This window comes from Pleurodeles waltl, chromosome 9 (assembly GCF_031143425.1).
Source record: "Pleurodeles waltl isolate 20211129_DDA chromosome 9, aPleWal1.hap1.20221129, whole genome shotgun sequence".
NCBI lineage: Eukaryota > Metazoa > Chordata > Amphibia > Caudata > Salamandridae > Pleurodeles > Pleurodeles waltl.
Genome location: NC_090448.1, coordinates 614,473,157 through 614,489,791, shown reverse-complemented (window position 1 = coordinate 614,489,791; position 16,635 = coordinate 614,473,157). Strand labels below are relative to the sequence as shown.

General features: G+C 44.9%; 1 protein-coding gene across 4 annotated transcripts in view; it reads left to right on the top strand.

The window, feature by feature from the left end:
- The window catches only part of DHX34 (DExH-box helicase 34), a 387,340-nt gene that overhangs the window by 184,452 nt on the left and 186,253 nt on the right, over positions 1-16,635 (top strand). For all 4 annotated transcript variants that reach the window (XM_069207613.1, XM_069207612.1, XM_069207614.1 and 1 more), the window contains one exon: positions 5,027-5,260. In XM_069207613.1, coding sequence (XP_069063714.1) covers positions 5,027-5,260 — 234 coding nt within the window. The remainder of the gene's footprint in view (positions 1-5,026; positions 5,261-16,635) is intronic.

Sequence of the window (16,635 nt, the reverse complement as noted above, 5' to 3'; positions counted from 1 at the left end):
ACATATCGCATTTCTTCGGGAGACACACTTGGTTGCCACAGAATTAGAAAAAGTCACTAGAAGGTGGAGCGGACAGGTACTTGGTACTAATTATTCCACCTACGCCAATAGATCTTGATCTGGATTGCACCCAGAGTACCTTATGTACAAACTAGACCCTGAGGGCAGATATCTGCTGATGGAAGGGACACTAGATGGTAGGTCCCTGTTGCTAATAGCAATATACGCACACAACATACCACAGGGTGAATTTCTCTGCATGCTGTCACAGGCCCTGCTCCTAAATCCTCTATTACCGTCTATTTGGTGGGGGTAGGGGGGGTTTAATTGTGTGCATGACTCAAATATGCACCAGTCCATGCCCCCACTCCCGGGGACACTAGGACTCCAAGAGACTAAACACTTTAGGTCATGGATGAAGGCTGAACATTTGCAGGACGTCTGGTGGCTGGGGCATCCAACAGGCGGAATATTCTTACTATGCCCCTGTCCACCAGGTACACACTAGGCTGGACAGCATCCTGTGTAAGACGGAATTTTGGCCTTGGGTGGTTGGATCTGAATATCTGGGCAGAACCCTATTTGATCATAGCCCTGTTGTGGTTAGTTTCCAAAGGGGTATTGATAGGGCATCAATCCCAGCATGGCAGCTGTGCGTAGAGGTGACATGACCTGACATACAGGGATACAGTTGGCACACACATCAGTATTTTACCGAAAATTAGGTATCTGTGGGTTCCAGAGGGGTGGAGTGAGATGCAATAAAAACGATTATGCAGGGATATTGCATCAAAACTTCATGGGGGGAGCGCTCTTCGCTGCAACGCAGCGTGTTGAAACTGGATACGCAGCTGTGGAAAATGGAAATAGAGGCAGTCTCTGTACAAGCGTCGCAGACGTGCTTAATAGAACTTCAAAAGCAGCACATGGAAGAGTGCGCCGTCTCAGTAACATAGACTACTGGGCCTCACTGGCATGATAACGACGATAAATCAGGATGCACCTTGGCCTGGCTACTGCACAAGGCCAACCCAGGACCCTGGTGGGAATGATTCGTACATTCGTACTCCCGCAGGTGATATCTTCAACACGCAGGCAGATATCAGTGAGATATTCGCCCAGTACTACTTGACATTTTACACCCAACCCCTTACACCCCCCCCCCCCCCCCCCCCGGACCTACCCCTGGACAGGTTGAGGAACCATTTCCAAGCAGCTGACCTTCCCCGTATGACCCCCTTACAGGTCCAGGAGCTAGAACTCCCCCCTACAGATAGAAGATATACAGCTGGCGATCCATCACATGGCCTGCAAAAAGGTCCCCGGAACCGATGGGTTCCCGTTGGAATTTTATTCTACCTATAGGGCCACTCTGGCCCCTAAATTACTGCAAATATCAGGAGGCCAACCAGAGCGGACTCCTACTTGAATCCCTCAGAGACACTCTTATTGTAGTGTTATCCAAACTAGGCAAGGATCCCCTAGAGGTTACCTCCTACCGCCCTCTATCAATGCTCAGCATTGATTATAAAATCCTGAGAATGGTACTTTGCTAATCAGCTGCTCCCCCTTATTCCGACCCTGGTTCACGCGGACCAGTGTGGATTTGTGCCCCATATGCAGTCATTTACAATACTTGGCGCTTGTGTCACATCATGGGGATGGTTAGAGAAGGAGTCCTGCCGGTGGCAGTTGCCCTCCATTTCAAAATGGCTCTCAACACCCTGGGGTGGTCGTTCCTGCTCCTTGTGTTGGAGGCCTTTGGGATGGGGCCAGCATTTTTGCGATGGGTTTGTCTCATAGGGCCAGAGTGAAGACAGGGCATCAGGTGTCATTGCAGTTTGGTATCAGCAGGGGTATGTGCCAAGGCTGTTCTTTATCGCCCATAATCTTTGCATTGGCCATGGAGCTGCTTACTGCCCTGTTGCAGGCAAGGACCCCGAACTGGGGCATAACAGTAGGACCAGTGGCGCTGCTTGCTGCCCTGTTGTTGGCAAGGGGCCCAAACTGGGGCACAGCAGTAGGACATGTAGGATATGGTATCCTTGTATGCAGATGATATGCTATTATACCTGCTCAATTGTTTTGGAGAGATGTGGGGCCTTCGGGTCAACGGGAGAAAATCCTGCATCATCTTTCTGCGCGAAATGCGACATGAAGAAGAGGTGTGGCTGCCTCCCATGGCAATGCAAGACATTCCGTTATTTGGGCATCGATATGTACCATACGGAAAGAGACCTACTGGACAGCAGCCACAAGAGAATGCTAGCATCAACATGTCAATCTTCGGGCTTTTGGATGCACTTGCCCCTCCAGTGGGCCGAGCTTCCATAGCCTAGATAATTGTGCTTCGGCGGTTCTTAATCATTTTACGGCAATCCTGGCAATTCAGACCAGAGTGATCTTTGGAGATCTCCGTAGGTTGATTTCTGACCTAATCTGGGACGGGTCTTGTGAAAGGGGATGCTTTAGCATCCGTTGCTGAAGGGCTGCCTGGTTGTTCCTTACCCCAAGCTCTATTTTGCAGGTGCACATCTACAATAGCCCATGTGGTGGCTAGCGGGTAATCAAATGTCCGAGAGTGGGGCTTTCAGGAGCAGCTGGTTAAGATGGGGATCCTAGACTGGCTACTTTCAGGAGGCGGCCCATCTGAGGACCTGAGCACCTTGGCATGGATCGCCAGGACCTGTTGGAATACCCAGACGAGTGATGGTGCCATACACACTGCAGCTGCCATTGTGGAGTATGCCGGGGGCTCAGGCCCTAAGGGGAAGACACGATACAACCCTGTGGTGTGAAGTGGACATCATCATCAATGGCGAACTATATGAAGATGGTGCCCTATGCTCTTTTCAAGTTCTGCAAGACGTCTTCTGGCTAGGGCCAGGAGCATTTTTAGCATATAATGCACTCCTCTTGACAATCAGAAACACTTGGAATGTGGTGATGGAGGAGCCAATCGTTCATGAAGGCTTGCGATGTATCTTGGCACATGGCCGGGGTATTAAGGCAGTGACAGTGCTGTATATGACCTTACAGAAGGCTGACACTGGGTGAGCTCTGCCCAGTAGATGCAATTGGGAGGAATGCTTGGGGGCTGCGCTGATGCCTAAACAGTGGGAAATGGCCATGGAGCAAGTGAAACGCAACTCGCTCAAAGCGCACCTCAAGTTTACCCAGTTCAACTACCTGCACCATACATATCTCACACCACAAAGGTTACCCAAAATGCTCCCGGTGGCTGGGTCCGCTGTGCCCATGCTGCGGTCATCCTGACTCAACTTTTTTACATTTGGTGTGGGAACGCCTGCCACTGGCACAAGAATGTGAGAAAGTGGTGGAGCATATCTCAGATGTGATTGACGTGCACCTATGACCACAGCCCTTGCTTTGCTTGCTGGGGGTCACTAAGTGGATGAAACATATCAAAAGTTATATGAAACTTGTCGACCTTGCCTGGCCCTCTTTAACTGTCTCATTGCTATGTCTTGGAGGCTGTACAGCCTCCCTCGATTAATTGCTGACTGCGTGTGACACATAGATGTGCTGCTGCAAAAGCCAATGCCATGATTCATGACACTCAATGCAGAGGGACATCAGGGGTGGTTACACTGTGGGACACATATGTTCTTAAATTGTGAAACAAATTAGAGGCCCCCACATAATACATGATTGTATGGTATGCTCGAACTAGACATCCCTCTCCCCCCCCCCCCCCCCCCAAATCCCACTGTAATCATGCAACTCCACACTGAACAGGACCCTCAGATACAAGGGCCTTCACCTTGTGATAGCGTACACTGACAGTAGAGGGTCCCAGACTCATTGACCCTGGTTGTGCTTTCCACACGTTTCCCCACACATGTGTTCACACTTAGTTGAGTCAGGGCGATAAGAACAACCACCCCTTTTTCACCACTGCTCAGAAGCCCCAATGTTGTTGTTTTAATAGTTGACAAGTTCCTTTATATACTCCTTTGGGATCAAGTATATGGTTTAATAGAATGGTAGTCTCATTAGAACTGCTCATACCTTCACCTATCCCTCTCTTGGCCAGCTTTCTATATGGTTAGAAATTGATCTGGAGCATGTACTTTCATTGCCACTACTTTTCATGTATCCGATTTTGTTCCTTATTGTTTCGCCATAGTCACAGTTTTCAAGTGTGCTGTACTGAATATCAGTACATAATAACATCTTACTGTTACTATACCAATAAATGCCATTAAAGAAGAATTTAAAAAAAGAAAGAAAAAAAATAGCTCAGTTCTAACCACTAGGGATGTCACTGCTTCTTACATAAATCATCAGAGGAAACCCAGATTTCTAATAGAGTAAAATTGATAATTAAAGAAGGAGGGAGTGAAAAGGCACTACAGGTGAACCCTGCTACATAAATGTCAGAAATATCTAGCTTATGAGAGGTTTTAAGGGTTTGGCAGCTGCAGAATTGTTTACATTTCAAAGATAGGTGGGCACAATGGATTATTGGAAGTCTTCAGCACTCTTCTAAAATTAAAGAGTTTAATTACTTAATTGTCAAGATTATCCTTATTGGTGTCACTAACAAGGAAAGTGTGAAGAAATGTTGAACAAGTGAGTCTCTGTATATGAATTATACAATCTTGTCTTCATCAAAGGTCTGATTCCATGGATCTATCTTTGGATTTCCTATATTATTTCTCACCTTTCCTCTCTCTTTGTTTACACTCTGTCAGTGAACTAAAGTAGCACAGCTTTGAAGTTTAACATTAATTCATATAGAAGCATAATACTATACATGGTAACATGTTTGAGGCTAGCATGGTGCGAATTATAAGGTTTTCTTCATAATAATAAAGGAAAATTTGTTCTAGGAAAAAATAAACCTGTCCTGTTTTATGACCGTCCGTGCATTTCCTGTTATAAACATGACCAGGAAAGCTATTAAAACCTTTCAGCTGTGACATCATTGTATTAAGAGAAAAGCATCCACTTTGCTGAAACAAAATACTCCTAAATGTGTCTGTGTTATTATCTGATTTAGGAACTGCTGAAAGACCATCGACTGCTGGAAGACAAAACCATTCAGACTGGTGACAGCTACAGTCGGCAGCAGAAACACAGAGAACGCAAACAGCTTTATCAGCTGAAACGACAGCATGAGGAAACAGATGGGCGTAAGCGCAAAGTCCTGCGACTAGAGGAGGAGGATATGGGCTCCTCAAGTGATGAGGGGACAACTGATTGTGCCAACAAGAACAGTAATGTTGATATTCAGGTTGGTAGAAATAGGATTCAGTAGCTAAAAAAGTTGTAACAGTAAGAAATTGGGTTGTTATTTGAGAGGGCTAGGTATCCACCTCAAGAAATATTCACAATCCTTGTCAGAGTGAACAACTAAAGTAGCTAAATCAACCCGAGCTCATCCCCTGATAGCTGTGGCAGAGAGCAGGAAGGCTTAACTTAGAGGCAATGTGTAAAGTGTTTATGCATTACTAAAACAGAAATAAAGTTAAAACACAACACAATTACAAAATCCCAAAACGACTTAGAAAAATGAATGACAATTTAATAATGAAAATGAAAAAAACCCAAGAAGGAGCAACATCAATGTGAATTGTTAAAGTTTTAAGTAGAAATAGTGCCAAGAAGTGCAAAGTGGCGGTGGTAGTCAGTGGTCTTGGTAGAACCAGACCTAAGTGTAATTTGATGCAGAGCGCGGGTCAGGCACTCTAACCAGGGTTGTCTTGGTCAAAGATTTTACCTTCTGACATTAGTCTTTTAAGTTCCTAAACACCACAGGGGTAAACTTCTAAGGCTCCTTCCACCTCAGGGGAGGCCCTTAGAGAACCACAGAGTGGCAGACAGAAGCTAACATGACATTTCAGTCCAGGCCTAGTTGCCACTGGTCAGCTAGGCAGTTGCAGGTAAAGTTCTCTTGTAGCTTGTTGTGTCCCTGTAGTTTTGACAGGAGGGTCAGCCATCATCTTTGTCCTGGGTTCAAGAGGACGAGTAGGTTCAGTCGTCTAGACTCTTCTAAGGTCTCAGATGGCAAGTTCAGTCCTCTTCTGATCTTCTACAAGTCCAGGAGTACTCTGGAGTATGTGCATAGATATACCTAATGTATGCCTGGCAGAAACTAGTGGGTGGGAATGGTGCATGACGACTCCATAACCCATGGAGTAAAGGCTCCTGGGGCTAACCATACCCATTTTGGCATTTTCAAGGTGATCAGAGTTGTCACCCACACTGTACTTCGGCTCTGAGTGCTTGGTGTATAAGTGCACTATGGTAACCCTACTGTCCTCCCAAATCTAACTCTAAAAGACAGTTTTATTCTGTCCCTGTACTCTCAACAATCTTAGTGTGATTGGGGCCTGACTGGCTGGAAGGGGACAAAATAAGGTCCCTGCTCAAGTGACTACTAACATATGACTGTGACAAGAAGGCCTGTTTGAAATGCACACCAAGTGTCATATAAAAGCCACAGCAGTTTTGGCAAGCAAGATGTGACACTCAAGCAGGACTCAACGTTTTGTCAAAAAGCATCCTTTCAGCCCCCCTGCATGTTCTGTCAAGGTCATATGGGTCATCTTTGCCTTTTCAGGTCACCGTGTTTGCTTTTGTGAACATATTCTTGTCTCATTCAGACCTATTTAACTGCTAATTACTGACTGGCCAAAGTAACATTTAGAAAAATCTGACTTCACAAACAAAAGTTATGTTTAATAACTATTAAAATAGTTATTTAATCATCATCATCATCAAATCTTAATTTCGCCAATTTGCCCTGTCATAAGAGTAAAACAGGAATGCAATAAATATTCAAATCCGGTGCTTTAAAATTCATACACTAAAAGATTAATTCCTGGCGGATAAAAAAAAGTACAAAGTGTCAAAGTAAGGCTACTATGGGCTTAAGCTATGTCCTTGCTCAGATAAAGTGCTATATAATTATAATATACGACGAAAAGAGACATTTAATTCACAAGGGGTACCTCAACAATGTCAGATTCGCCTTGCTGGGTACTCTGTATCTGCCTTACTCCCCACATCGACAAGAAATACCACGAGACTGCAAAAACTATGCATTGCCTGGTGTTTGACTTCAAAATTCTTAATGTCCCCTTGTGTTCCTGACACCTAAATCCCTGTACACTGGTATAATCCATTTTTTCCTATTGCTCAGATAAGCTGTGCATAAAAACATGGCATGCTCTACCTATGCTTTCCACAGGAGGGGCTTAGCCATCTACTAATCTTAAATCACTTGCCTACTTGGCAGTTAACGGTCTGACCGGAAGATTTCCATATTGAAATTGTAGAAAGCTTCCTGGCAGCTGCAGGTTCAATCTCATCTAGAAACTGCCCTTCCTCAAATCCATCCTTTATCGTAATGAAGGCATTGGTTAGGGGACCAAGTGTAGGCTAACCCTGGGTGCTTCTCATTCTGCCGGTAGTTGTATGTGGTGGATGATGTAGAAATCCCACATGCTTCCCTTCAGGCCGCCCAAAGACTCTTATTCCCTATCCTTATAAAATTCTCTTTTACATACTTGATCCAGAGAATGTTAACTGATCCTGAAATACGGTAAAAACCTAGCTCTGGAGTTAACCATATTCTTCTCCAATACAAGATGGCTCTCACTCCAATCCCATCCACGATTGGTCTGGGGCCCATGTCCAATCTAAGTGGGAGAAGGAGGGTGCTGAAGGGGAGACCCTTCAGTTGACGCACATATCAGTCTTTGACTGCCACCAGGGCATGCACGACCCAATGACTCTATAACTCTGCACCATATAGGGTTGCTCCTAGGGCCTGAAGTTTGTAAACTTGAAGTGCCAGGCAGATGGGACAGAATTGGGCACCCCTGTTAATTTTCACTATTCCCCCAATTGACTGTCCAAGTTTATGCCTGCGCTTCACACTGTGAGTATGCCAATCAAGCTGATCTGTTAGTATAACCCCTAGATAACCCATATACACCTGATCCAGGGGTTCCCTTTCAAATGCGATTAGGTCTTGTGGAATGACAGGAGTGTAACACCATATACGTAGTTTTACCTACATTGTTCTCCAATCCCCTCTGCCTGCAGAAACAATCAAAGCGGAGAAGTGTTTTTTGCAACCCCATTGGTGATTTTGAAATCTAAGCGTGTCATCAGCAAACATGAGAGCAGAGACCCTGCTATTTGCCAGGCTTGGTGCATCATTTTGGCACTGGTCCAAATAGGGAACCAAATCATTAATATACAGTGTGAATAGAATAGGAACAAGGCTGCAGCCTTGCTTGACCCCATGATTAACAAGAAATGGATCTGTCAATTATCCCAACTGACCACATCTTACCTGTGCACAATTGTGCTCAGGGAGCCTAATAATGATATCCAAAATGTATTGGGGGATCCCTTTGTCAGCTAGCACCTGCCAGCGTGTAAATCTGGTTACTAAGTTGAATGCAGACTTTAAGTGAACACATACAACGTAGAGTTGGCAAACCCCTGAAGCAACTTTTTTCCAAAGTAAAAGCTGGAGTCGGAGTACTTGATCTGTAGTGGTAATGGGCTCACAAAAACCAGATCGCAGGTGGGTCAAATTCCATTTGCAGTTTACGAATCCTGTAACCTATCCAGTATGATCCTGCTAAACAGTTTATCGGTAGTGATTGAGAGGCCTTTTTATAAATCAGTATTATTCCTGGTTCCGCCCAAGATGTGGGGATGGGTGCCCCTTTCATAATGGCATTAAAGTACAATGTAAAGTAGGAGCTCCAGCAATCGATCGCATTTAGTTGCAGGTCTCCTGGGTGGGTATTATCTAGCCTGGGCGCCTTATTAGGAACGACCTTCTTAATTGCCTTACTTATTTACCAGGTTGTGCTAGGGGGCACCTCTGCGCATATGCGTGGTCCAGTTGATATTAGTACATTTAGGCCTGGTTGACCATTCTGGTGAGTTAAAAGATTGCCCTGGTGTTGTATACAAACTGGAGAAGGGAGCGCCTCATTCTGGTGCAGTGATATGATTCTCAATGGAGCAATAGCCATCTCGACTCCCTGTGGACACAGTGTTCCAAAAGGATTGATGGTCCCCACATCTGGCCCCAGCCAGCCATCCTTCGTATTTACCACATTACCAAGCTCTTATTGCTTTTGTTAAGGTGCTTTTGTACTCCACCCTCATAGCCTGTATCAACATTCTATCTTGCTGCTTTATTGCAGCAGTAAGTGCTGCCCTGGCACTTCAGCATTCTTTGTTTGTATACTAGAAAGGAGGACTTTTCCTTCCAACAAGCTGCTTTGTCTCAACAAGGAAGTGTTTCTTTAATCCCAGAAACATCTGTTTGTGAACGGTGCTGTTCCTATCTAAACTATCTCCTTGATCCCCACCAAATTCAGACAGAGTAAATCCCCTATGCTTTCAGCTACTTCTTTATAATTCGCCCCTTTGCCAATTATTAGTCAGTCTCAGCCTCCTGTCGAATGGCTTGACGGAGTTTGTTTGGCTAAGACAAGCTTAGATCTCCAAGGACTAGGACATTGTGATCGTTGTCATGTTGGGCTATTACAGCTTTATCAATTAAAATAGAGCCAGATCCTTACATCCACCAGTATATAGTCAATGAGGCTAGTACTCTGAGTGAGGATGAATGTATGTTTTCCCTCCCTGTCAGAAGTAGTTCTGATACTGCAGGCTCGTAAACTCTGATTAAGTGTTGGTGCATTTAGAGTGCTAGTGGGACCATTTCTTGATGGTAGGGATTGCACAGTCTATCTTCCTCAAAGGTGAGAGCCTCACTATATGCATTGAAGGGTTTAAGTTAATGGATAACCCCGACTCCCACACCATTTTATTACCACAGCTGGTAGAGCTGCCAAGTGGGAGTTACAGTAGCTTTAAAACCAAAGACTCAGCTTTATTCCCCACTGGTGTGCAATACGTTATAAATATTGTAAACTACATTATGCGGGAATGTCAAGCTGATGCATAGAATGTTACGAGAACACATCTTAAACTCCTTGGCCACACTTGTAAGGGTGGTTCTAACCCAAATCTTCAAGACCCCTGAGGGCCTGCTCTGCCTGAAGTTAAAGCTTCCTGTCTAAAATTAATAAAGCCCCTGCAAAACACAGGCTTCAAAGACCAAGTCTCCTGGAAGAGGCAAAAGTAATGCGTTGTCTATGAACTGAAACCAAGCTGGGCAATTTAATTTGGATACTAAGTCTGCTACATTCCATGAAACTAGCTTGGTAGGGGGTGCTATTTGACTATCAACAGAGTCCCCAAGAGTACCTGGACAGAGTGATACTCCCTGGGTCTGTAAAGGTTTGACCTGAGTGGATGAAGTGATGCTATCCCTGGTTTATCTATCACCCATGCTATTGAAATGACAAGGCTGAGCTTTTGTACTAGCTCATGACTGGGTTGGTATCGGGATGTTGCTCTCCTGTCTCTAAATTGCCTATTCTGTTGTCATGCCCAGCCAAATCTATGGAAGAATCAGTGGCACAGTTTCAGGCCTAATCTGCAACCGATTGTTAAATTCATACTTTGTTGAGCAATCACACAATTTAACATTGATCTGCCACTCCCTTCCAGTTCCCTGATAAATAGGACTTCCAATGCCACTCTCCACCGTGCTAACATTGACAGAAGCGGTCTGAATATCGCAGGTGCTACAAGTTAGCAAATCTATGCAAGCTAAAATAATAAAAATGTTTAGAAATTGGGACTATAAACATTGGAAGTGCCTGTGGGGGCACAGGAATCATGGTCAGGCAAAGATGATAAACCCCTTGTTTCTACCTTGTTTCTGCAATGTGGGATCCTGCTGCAAAAAGTGGCTTGGCTTCTAAAAATCGCCTAGTGGCAAGAAAGCAGTATTTGTCCCTGCTAACTAGTTACTCAGTTGATCAAAGAGCAGGCTCTGCACTACCACTGGAGATTAAAATTAATGATGACACAGTCACCTGGGCGATACACCGGCCCTGGTCCAACCTATCCTAACATTCATGTCAGTAAGATGTTATTTGCCAGGCATAAGTGATAGTCCCTATACTGTACAAGCCATTTCAATGTTTTATTAGTCAGTTCTTCATTCTATTCCCTCTGGCCCTTACGCAGAGAAGGGACACAAGTTGGTATTGCCACATAAAGGCAGAATGCAGGTGGGAGGTCTACCCCAGGTTGACTTTGGTTCCGAAAAGGTCCACTCTTCTCGGACTCTCCCAGCAAGGTAGCTTTGCTACTTTTTGGCCCCTCCCAATTGCTCACATTTCCTCCTTGTGGTAGGCAGAGTGACGGACAGTCACATTTCTAATTGTGGGTAGATGTTAAGAAGCCAGGGCATTGGCTTTCTGTTGTGAGTCTAGTAGATAAAACCAGAGGGTTGCATTGACTTGGCACCCATCCTTGGCTACCCCCCGGGGGCCATACTTGAAGCCTGGATAGCTAAAGTTTGTGATTGCTTTAAGTCACTCAGTTCTTGCTTAGTGACTGTCAGGGGGCCCACAACAGGAAAGAGTTCTGCTAATATGATATCCTTGATTTTGGCAAGGCAATCCTCCATCAGTTGTGCTGTCCACTGTAGTTTTAGTGCAGCCACTCCTTTGCTGACCTTCATGGGCAATGAGGCTGACTGCACCAAGGCAAAGGGTGTGAGAGAAAAATGTGTTTGACAGTCGACCTCTGTGGAATTATTTCGCACCGTTAACCTGGGCCGTTTGGCACTCACAGATGACTGTGGCAAATCTGCGGGAGGGTACAAGTTATCAGTTTGATCATGCCCACTGATTGAGAGCAAACAGTAGATCGGAGTCCTGTCACATTTTTTGTTAAAGGGGCTACATTTACACCAGGTGCATTTCCAAAGCCCGTGGATGAACGCCTCTCCGTTAGCTGTATTTCGGTGGGTATGACCCCCTTAGACCTCTGTACCATCATGTTGAATGGAGGAGGTTTTGGGGGGTCCGGTTCAAGTGCTTTTCTCTTACCCATCGCTACGTAGTGCAATGATTAGGTCACACAGAAATACTTAAAACAATACCTCCAGGACCACCGGGGTTGTTGATAAAAGACGGATGGCCCAGCCCAGCCTCCTCTGGGCATGGACAGGTCTGTCCTTGGCCTGGGCTTTAGTCAGGCGTGGACCGCGTGCATCCTGCGCTGCAGGACCTCAAAGTGCGCTATATAGTGCTGGCACGCACTGGGTGTCAGATGCAGCAGTTTTGCTGCCAGCCTCCTAGGCCTCAGGATGCTGAGAGCCGTATTCACTGGTGTCCGTGCTTCCATACTGTCCGGTGCTGCTGGGCCTCAAAGTACGCGATGTAGCGTTTGCAGACAATGAGCTACAGTGTTGTGGCCCGCCTCCAAGGCCTCAGGATGCTGGGGCACGTAATCCTTGGTGCCCATGCTCCTGCACTCTCCCGCACTGTGGAACATCAAAGTGCGCTAAGTAGCACTTGCAGGCAATGGGTGTCAGGTGCTGCAGTGTTGCGGCCCTCCTCCAAAGCCTCAGGTTGATGGGACACATAGCTCCTGTTGTCCATCCTCCCACACTCTCCCATGGTGCGGGACCTCAAAGTGCCCTATGTAGCGCTTGCAGGCAATGGGTGTCAGGTGCGACAGTGTTGCGGCCCTCCTCCATGGCCTCAGGAGGCTCCCGTGCTGTCCCACACTGCAGGACCTCAAAGTGAGCTATCTATGTAATTAGTTTTCTATCTAGCCCCATTCCTGAGATACAGTATTAGTATTTAATATTGCCACTTGATGATTTCATATGAAACAGCCAGCCTTGCTCAGTGAAAATAGCTGTGTGGTGCTAGTCACGGAAAGGACATTTTAGCATTTAACTTTTACATGTCCAACTTTTAAATACCATACACCCTGGCTTATGGGAAATAAGGCCAACTTATAGATTACTTATAAACATTTAAGAGGAAAGTTTAGGCCTGTCAAAGGGGGTATTATGACATGTCAAATATGCAGTTTAAACCTGCACAGCCGGGTTAATGGTGGTAGGGCAGTAGTCATGCTTACATTGTCACTGTAGTTGAGGGCACAATGGGTGCTGTAGTCTACTTGTAACATTTAACTTATAGGCCCTTGGTACACCTTGTTACCATATGCCAGGACCTATAGGTAAGTTAAAGATGCCAGTCATGTTATACCAATGTCCTCATGTTGAAGGGAGGAGCACAAGCACTTAACACTGGTTAGCTGGGGTGAAGTGCCCAGGCTTCTATAGCCAGTGAATATAGGGTTGAGGGAAAAAATTGGGGTGACCCTGCAGAATGGACACATTTTCAACTTTAACATTATGTTGCTGTTTTAAAAAATGTTTTGTATAATATCACAGTAAAATTACAACATTTCTTTTCTCTGTCTGCCAAATCCGTCCTTCAATTCCACATCTTACCCTTGTCCTCGAACTTATTATTTACTGAGCCCATATTGGCAACCTTTTTATGTATACTGACCACTATTTAGTTTAGACTGGTTTATCCACATTGCAATCAAGTCTGCCATAGGAGCCTTCTGTACTCTTAAAGTGTCTCATTAAGGGGTAGAGGGGTAACTCAGACTTGGGATTGGCCAGAACAAACCCTTGATATGTTGTCCTCGTCTTATATCTATGTCCTGTGGGAGTGAAGATGCTCTAGTGCACAAAACTCATTTTTTTATCAGTAGAGTGTATATGCTGTTCATCAAGCCATGTAGATGGAGGTGTGGGCTACCAATTAAGACGGCTGGCCTCTAAATTCTGAAGTTTACAAAATGTTTTGGCCCACAGTCGTCCTCTTATGCTTCATACTGGTGCAATTCTTTCTTCGAATTGATAGAGTTTAACTTGGATAGAGCGATGTACGCTCCCATAAGAGGTGGTTCCCACCCTACGAGGTTGACAATGAGTACTGAGGGTTCTTTTTGACTCGATCAAGGGTCCCCTTTACAGAAGTTTCTAGAGTACAGCCCTTCTTGTGACCTCAGATGGAGTTCCCATCCGTGCACTTCTGTACTCCTGAAATAACCCTTTCTCCTAATTCGCCCTCATTTGTTCATGCTACTGGCAGAATGTGGTGTTCTGTATGAATTCTGTCAGACTAGTTCAGTTCAAAGTTGGTCTTAGCCTTTTGTTCTTTTCCTCTAAACAACTCCTTTAAGTTGGCGACTCTGACCCCCACATGGTGTCTGTGCCTCAAATGAGCAATTGGCTGTACATGTATTTAAAGCGTGTTTTCTTTCTTGTCCTGGTGCAGTATCAACTTAGTAAGTTATTTAGGTTTGTTGCAGTTGAGCAGTGTGCTCCTGTTTTGGGCTGCAGTCAATGGGCATCAAATCACCCAAATGACAGGTTTAGTGAAACGGACTTGGTGAACTCTTCGACCCTTGAACCTCTTATGACATCTTAGTGTTTACCCCGCTTCTTCGATCCACAGTACACCAGGCTCTTATTTGCTGCTGATTTGGGTGGCAGGAAGTTGAAACACAAAATTGGCTGGTAAATGCCTGCTTACTTTTCGTTTCTTCTAGCTCAATGTGCTTTGCGACAAGGGATATCAAGGGCTGTGCATGAGGTACCAAAAGACAAACCCGGAGGCTCAGCAGCTACCTCTAATTAGATACCCACGCTGAGCCCCTCATACTCAATAATTTGGCGGGATCTTTGGCTTTCTATTTGTGTCAGTAGGACATATTCCAATATGTACTTGGCTACTTTGTGATGACTCCACTCTGCTGGAACAATTATGTTCTGTCAGCCTGAGGCCCTGCCTCTATGGTTCAATCCTGGGGTACCTGTGAACTATTGATATCCTCTCTCTCCTTACTGTATTGAGACTTTCCTTCACTGGAGAGGATCTTGCCGCCCATTATGGGCTGACCTCACAGCCTCCCCTCCTTTCATTCACCCTCTCTGCTACCCCAGAGGAAGGGTTTGGACCTCCATAAAGCTTTGCCCCACTTCTATTACAAAGCTTCTGTCCCACTTTATGGAAACAAAAGGACTCGGTGCTGAATGTCTCCTTCATTCAAGCAGTGTGCCTGGCCAACTTGACGATGTGCAGAATGCAGATGCATCTGGTCTCTTGGTGTGATCAGGAGTTGCACTCAGTCTGCCTTTTTCCAGGTCTCTTACACAGTGCTTCTACCCTTAACTGGGAATGGTTCACATGTGTTGGTCACTATTGATTCATCACAATATAGGTGTTGGAACTCCTTTTGGACCTCCGAGGGCTACTTCATGTGCATGAATATGCTCAGATGAAGACTGTTGACCTGGCACAGTCACCTGCGTCTGTATCAAAAGAATGCTAATCCTCACAGACAACTAGTTCATAATGTTTTAAACCAACAAACAAGGTGACATTTAATCACATCAGCTCTGCTTTCTACCTGTTATTCCTTGTAGTTGGGGGCTGGCTCAAGGAGGGCTCTTCTCATGATCAAGGGGTCTGTAATCAACATCACTCAGGCGACTTACTTGAGTAAGCTTACTCATGTCCCCAAAAATGGGAGCTGTTTTGCTCTCGGGACTTTCTGTTTTTCAGGCTGTGGGAACACCCAACAGTCGACCTATTAGTTTCCAGCTACTACTGCAGATGCATCCGTTTTGTGCTGGCTGGGCAGTGACGCATGTGCATCTTTACCTGTGATATAGGGCTGCTATCCTAAGTGAGCACTGATGTTTACCACAGGTGTGTTATTGCCGCAATACTGTTGTGTTCCGACCTGATAAAAAATAAACGACTTTTTGATACGTGACTCTTCTGGGAAGGTGAATTTGAGCAGCGCAGGCATATTCAAGGCACAACATGAGAAAGTAATTAGCACAAATTAACTGAATGGCCGTAAACTCTATTACTTTTAAGAATAATTTGACTTCATGCACATGTAGATAAAGCATGCCAGTTAAAACTCTGATGAACACAAAAACTGTACGTTTTAGAACTGTTTGGTGCAGAAAAACAACCCCACGGATATATTTTGAGCATTCTATTGTTAGAGGCTGAAAACGAACTTGCATAGCCTTATGACTTATGTTAACCAATAGACAAACCCTCCAAATGGTTTGCTAAATAATTGTCTATTGGCTGGAGCGGTGAGAGATTTTACTTTCGCCTTTACAAACTCTCAGTCAATGCAGCATTTGTTCAAGACAATGAAACATAAATGAATAATGGCCCAGCTGATTCACAATTGCAGTGACCATTTTGTGGCTGAATCTTGTCAGGCTTTTAGAATAATTATTTGATGGAACAGGGCTCTCTTCATCTCCCTTATGGACTATTTTTATATTGTGCTTTTTACTACTCTGCTGTATCTGTGTTGAAACGAAGTGTTTGCTATTGCCAAATGTAATATCATTGTTTTTGATGACTTTGAAAAGATGGAAGGATGATTTTGCTTTGATGCGATTTGATCTTAGCTGTCTTGCAACTTCGAGCAGTTCTCTGTACCTTGCTTTTAACAACTAACTAAGCCATCTTGCCTGCACCCACTCCCTTGCTGTATCAGCTGAGGCGCCTTGTACCCTAGAATTTAATTAGTAGCTATCGCAGACTTTCAGATGTTATGTTGTTTGTAATTGTGTAGCGTCGAACTCCCACTATTGAATTTTCAGAGCGGTACAAGTAGGTCTACATGTTTGGTTGT